At 35.9% G+C, this 6315-nt stretch overlaps 1 protein-coding gene across 1 annotated transcript; it reads right to left on the bottom strand.

The window, feature by feature from the left end:
- Positions 1-5143: 5143 nt before the first annotated feature.
- BDCG_07481 (uncharacterized protein) lies at positions 5144-5578 on the bottom strand (the record flags this gene model as incomplete). The annotated part of the gene is made up of 2 exons (XM_045423271.1): positions 5144-5449; positions 5546-5578. 2 exons carry the CDS (start codon positions 5576-5578, stop codon positions 5144-5146), a joined length of 339 nt encoding a protein of 112 aa, XP_045278700.1.
- Positions 5579-6315: the final 737 nt, after the last annotated feature.

The following is a 6315-nucleotide window of genomic DNA, read 5'->3' as shown; positions in this document are numbered from 1 at the left end:
TTCTGTAAGTCCTGTGCTCTTCTTCAATTTCTCTATATATATGCATGTGCATTTCTATATTAGCATTTCAGCCAATCTTGCAATCAATGACATTAATGTTGTATGCAGAGTGATAGAGGAATCAGAGACATGTATGATGTTGTTGTAAGAGCAGCTTGTGACTCTCAAATCTCTTGTAGATCTCAAGTTTTGAGATTTCCTTTATTTTTGATGTTTTTCAGATGACGTGGCATTGAAAATAGATTAAATATGTGATATATGAAAATGAATGAAGTGTGTATAATAACATTTGTCTTTTGCAGCTGATTCTTATAATTGATGATTAATTTATCATCTCTTTTCTTACACTTTTTCTCTATCTGCTAGTCACTACTCTTATGCAACCTCTATATAGTACAGTGTTTAATGACTAGGTTCAGCAGCTTCTAACTTTTTGTAATTCTGTCTTGTACATTATACTGTCTCTCTTCACCTGCTCAGATCACTACAGTGAACAGCTCATTGAAACTAACCTCACTCAATCTCTGAGCATTCTCAGGGGTTGAGATGACTTGATCTTATGTGTTCATGAATGTTTTAGATAGTTTGTTCTCTGTGATCTCTGCAATTGAACTGATGTAAACAGTCAGATTTAACTCTGAATTTCTTTTTCTTCTATGATCTGACTCATGTGCAAGTCTGCTGCTTTGAGACTGCTCTTTACTGTGTTACATCTGCTGTCTGCAGCATGTTATTATATAACTGACTACAGTCTCATCACTTATTAAAGTGTGATATTCATCTGATTTCTTCATTTCTTCTCATTCTTTTCTTATAATTGTGAAAAGATTGAAATAAGTGAGATCATCTGATTTGTAAGTGTCTATGATTTCTCTTACTTTGTGAGACTTTTCAATTGTAAGTCTCTTCTTTTTCAATGCTGATGATAGTGCTGTAGATGACTATAATTCACTTGAGTCTTGTATCTTTACTTTTACAAGTTGTGAATCATTGATTAAGTTGTGTAAGATCTATCTCTCTAATTCTTCTAATGTGTATGTTCTCAGAGAATGTGATTTGAGTATCTTATATGACTCAAATCATCTAGATTGAAACTTCTCAGAACTCTCATTGTGTATGAGAACTTACATTTTCATCTTGAGACTTGATTTCTTAACAAGTGAGTCTTGTATTCTTTTCAATTGAATTGCTCAGTTCAGGAGTAACTTGTTAGCTTTTGTGTGTGTGTGGCTGATCTCTTTCAATCTTGGTTCTGTGTCTGTAACTGCTGCATCTGCAACTGCTGTTCCTGCTGTGTCTGCAACTGCTGTTCCCTCTCTCATCTTTTCTGAAGCATTCTCCGGGATGCACGGATGCAATTCATACAACAGATAGAATGGTGAACACTTGAAGACTGCATGCTGTCAAATCCGCATGGCCAATAGCGCCTGCCCGAGATATTCATCTCATAGTCTTGTAGGCTTACTCACTAGATATTTTGTCAGCATGTTGCTCAAGATTTCATTCAAGTGTTCCATCTTCCTGTTCATCCGCAGATGATATGACATTGTTCTACAATGTCTTGTCTGTAACTGGCCCATGAAATACCTCACTGCTCCTTCTATGAGGTTTACACTGTTATCAGTTAGAATCTTGCACAGTATTTCATAGTTGACATAGATCTCATCATGTAGAAACTTTATCATCATCTTCTCTGTCATCTCTGAAACTGCTCTTGTGACTGGTCAGTCAGTAGTGTAATCAATAGCAGTGATTATTCATTGATTTTCATTTGATGTTCACAGTAATATGTCTATGAGATTCATCTCTCATTGTTTAAATAATTGTATTATACACTTCATCTGATGTTGTGCTTTCTTACATTCTAATCCTTTCTTAGATTCTTTCACAATCTGGCAATTCAGACACTTGTGAGCATATGCCTGAATGTCCTCAGCCATGCTTGGCCAGTATGCTCTTGATTTGAGTATGCTTATGAGTTCAGGGCTTTCTAAGTGACTGAATTCCTTGTGCATATGAGTCATCAAGTCACATCTAAATGAAGATTCTAGATAGGGAGCTTCTGTATATTCTAGATCACAGTAAAGCACAACATCATTTTTCAATTTCTTCAGCTTGAAGTTCAGAAGCATCTCTTCTACTACTTTTATAAGACACTTGTTATCTGACATCTTGTCATTCTTCAAGTGAGAGATCATGATGTTCACTCATTCTGATTTCTTGCATTCTCTCAGTGTGTTTAACATGAACATTTCTTGTACTTGATTCACAGAATCCTCACTTATGAAATTGAGTCTGTAACTGATTGCATTCAGCATCACTGCATTCAATTCTTTTCAGTATTTGATATGAAGATTATACACTTGAAACTCTGAGATTCAACATGCTAAGTGTTTGAAAGGTTTTATTATTAATTGTAGATAGACAAGGCTTTCATGATCTGTGATCACTGTTGTCATATGCCTGTTATTGATATATCTATTTCACAATATCAGCACATGCTTGATCACTAGCAATTTCTTTTCATACACTGGGTAATTGAGCTTGACACCTGATAGTTTTCTATCATCATATATCACTGAGTGCAGCTTGTCATTCTTACTCATCTGTAGAAGAGTGTCTCTGATAGCTCATTTGAATGTATCTGTCTTAATGTAGAAAGGTTTATTATGATCTGATTGAATAAGCACTGAGAATGTTGTTATATGTTCTCTCAGTGTGAGAAAAGCCTCTTTGCACACAGCATTTCAGATAATTGAATGAAACTTCTTCTTTCACAGATTTGTATTCATTTCTCTTAAAAGATCTGAGAGTGATGCAGATATTTGTGTGAAATCCTTGATGAATCTGCAGTAGTATGAGACCAACTCAAGAAACTGTTATACATAATGTACATTTCTCAGCTGCGGCTAATTCACTATGACATTCAATTTCTCTGAAATGAGATGTATATAGTCACCACTCACTACATGTTCTATGAACTTCAACTCTTTCATTTCAAACACACACTTGATTGATTTGATGTAAAGCTTATACTCTGTCAGAGTTGTAAGCACTTCATTGAGATACTTCAGATATTCATCATATAAGTTTGAAAAGACTAGAATGTTATTGAGGTATATAAGACATGAGGTTTCATTCTGTTTATAAAGAATCATATTCATCATCATTTGAAAGATGACAGGTGCATTTGTCAGATCAAATGACATTATCAGGAATTTGAACTTCTCTTATTGTGTATTAAACACAGTTTGTGGGACTGACAGTTCATCTACATGAATCTGCCAGTATTCTGAGAGAAGATTGATCTTTGATAGATATCAGACATTTTCAACTGTATTCAACTGTTGTTGAATTCATGACAGTGGATATTCATTCTTAATTATAAGCTTGTTGAGTGCTCAGTAATTGATACACATCTGTCACTTCTCACCTGTCTTTTTCATGAATAGAACTGGAAAGCCCCATGCACTTGATGAGGATTGTATGAGATCACATTCTAGAAGGTCAGTGATCTAACACTTCTGTTCTTCAAGGTGTGTTTGTGACAGAGGATACACATTCTGGTTGACTGATTTTGTGTCCCCTGTGTTAATCTTATATACAAATCCTCATTCCAGCGGCAATTTCAGTGAAAGGTCTGTTCAGAAGACCTTCTCATGCTTCTTCAGAAGCTTCTTCATACACTTGTCCTTCTGCATATTCTTTATCTTGATTTCCTCTGCTTTCAGGTCCTGTATGATATACAGAATGCTTTCAGATGAGGTCTTGTGAATTATCCTCTTTGCTTGTTAGTGTGTAAGCAGATTTAATTCTTCTATATCAGGGGCATGGAATGTTCTTCTCATATCAGTTGATAGAATTGTATGAACCATTTTCTTCCTATCAGTCAACTGCATATGACATGTACATCATTGAATCTGCGGGTTGAACCTTTGAAATCAATCAAGTTCAAGAATAAGATCATATTCCACATTCTGCAGCTCTCATGCTCAAATATAGCAAGATCATTCTTCAAAATGCAAGAGAACTCTTACTTTTGCAGGTGATATCAGATATCAGTTATCAGATAATCTTATATGTTGAGAATTCTTCACTCAGTGAACCTCTTTCAATCTTCAGATCATATGATCATCAATATATTATATAGAAGCTTCTGTGTCTACTAATACTTTTGCAGTCATCTCTCAATTCTTATTCAAGTGCCTCTTATACATTAACATTTCAGGCCTCAAGGCATTGAGATGAGTGTTCACTTCATCCTCACCTGCATCTCAGTCAGGAGCCTGCTTCTTCTTTGCATTCACAGAATTCAGAGAATCATCTAATGCAGGCATCTCTTTCACTTTGAAGACTTTTCATAGAATATCAGTGAGTGTCTTCAAGCTCACTGATCCTGCTAGTTTTTTAACTGTGTATGCTGAGTGCAATCTTTTGCACCATGATTTTAGCATCTGCAGTTGAAACAAGCTTGATGCTTGTAACACCAAGGTTTTCACTCAGAGGATTTCTTTTTCAGAGGATTCAGTGCTTTAGCAATGACATTCAGATCTAGATTCATTGTGTCTGAGTGTGTGACTTGTGTCATAGAAGTCTGATTATCTGTTCTTCACTGAGATATACTCAATTGCAGTATTTTCTGTTGTAATTGACTCACTTGTTTCTGTATAATAAGAATGTTATATGCTTTCTTCACTGTGCCTGACTGTGAGGTTAAGCATTTCCATTCCACTCTCAACTCAGATGTAAGATCATGAATGAAGATCTGTAAACAGAAAGATGTTGAAAGCTCTTCATTCAATATGAGATAGTGTAAGCTGAAGTGTGTGAAGTATGATGTAAGATCACTCACTTGTCTACACTCAGTGAAGTATTCATAACACTTGTCTCACATATTCACTTTCTCAAAGTTGTGTAAGATTCACTTGAAAAACTCATTTCATGTTCATGAGAATGAATATTACTTCAGGTCTGTGAGATTCATCTTTTCATCAGTCATTCATAATGACTTTGCTTTTCTGTGTAGAAACATAGCAGATCTTAAGACTTGTTAGAATTCTGTTGACTGTCTGTCTGTGAGTTCACATTTGATCTGATAATATGATTGCATCTGACTTAGTCAGCTAATTGCAGCATCATTTTTTCAGTTATTATTAAAGCTTAATGACTTCAGCAGATCTTCTGGCTTGATATATTTCATGCTCAGATTCTCATCCTGCACAGCAGTCTTCAATGATGTGTACACTTCTGAAGAGATTGTGAATAATTGTGATGAGATCTTCAGGTTTAGTGTAGTTGCCTGTCTGTATAAACATTCAATCTCCTGCTGCAGGCCTAAGATCTGGTTTTCTCTATTCTTATTGATAGTGGCAATTGCGTCGGCAAAGCTCTTCATAGTGAATGCTTGGTCTGCAGTGAATGCCAATTGTTGTTTAGTCTTCACCTCAGCCTGTCACTGTGTATGCAAGGCCTCAATCTCATTTAGAATTCTCATATGTATACAGAGCTTCAATTCTGGTTTGATGATCTCAGTCACTTTTCTTACTGCTTTGAGTAATCCCTCTGAGAGGTTCTGCATACCTTTCAGTTCAGATAGCAGAGAAGGGTGTTGTTTGTATCAGTTAGAGAAGATATTCATTTCAGTGATTTCTCATTGATTGTACAATGTCTATCATTATTGCTGTATCATTATATTGCTATATCACTGTATTATTATATCACTATATTGTTATATCACTATATTGCTCTGTTATCATTGTACAACTTCAGTGATGATCACTCCTCTCTTTTATCCTTCTTTTGAGTAGGGAGTGAACTTCTTTGAATCTGGTTCATTACTTTCATCCCCTTTCTCACACCTCATTCATTCATGTCTCATATGTGGCATGCATCTGAGTGTGGAGTTTTCCCCTCACAAGTGAAGCAGCATCAATCAGATGCTCTTCTGCTCACTGCTCTTTGTATGCTATCTTTTGAGATGTTCTAGGACCACACTGGCATGATAACTATGAATCACTTCATAGGTGGAATTATCACACTCTGAAGGAGTCTGCACTTCTCACTGGTTTTTAGACATGCTATCAGATGTGATTCAAAGGTTGCTTGAGCCAGTGTATGATTACAGGTGTACACCGGCTTCTTATATTTTAATCTTGTATGCTAAATTAATTAGCATATGCTATGGCCTCTTTACACTCGTACGCGTACGCTAGTAGTTCGGAAGCGGCCGCGGTATTATCCGACGGTCGTACGTTCTTCCGAACCACACATTAACAAGTAAAGAGAATAATTTACAAGATCTTATCTGAAAGCATT

Source organism: Blastomyces dermatitidis, assembly GCF_000003525.1.
Source record: "Blastomyces dermatitidis ER-3 genomic scaffold supercont1.9, whole genome shotgun sequence".
Taxonomy (NCBI): Eukaryota; Fungi; Ascomycota; class Eurotiomycetes; order Onygenales; family Ajellomycetaceae; genus Blastomyces; species Blastomyces dermatitidis.
Note: the sequence above shows the minus strand (reverse complement) of the source record. Positions and strands in the feature narration are given on the sequence as shown.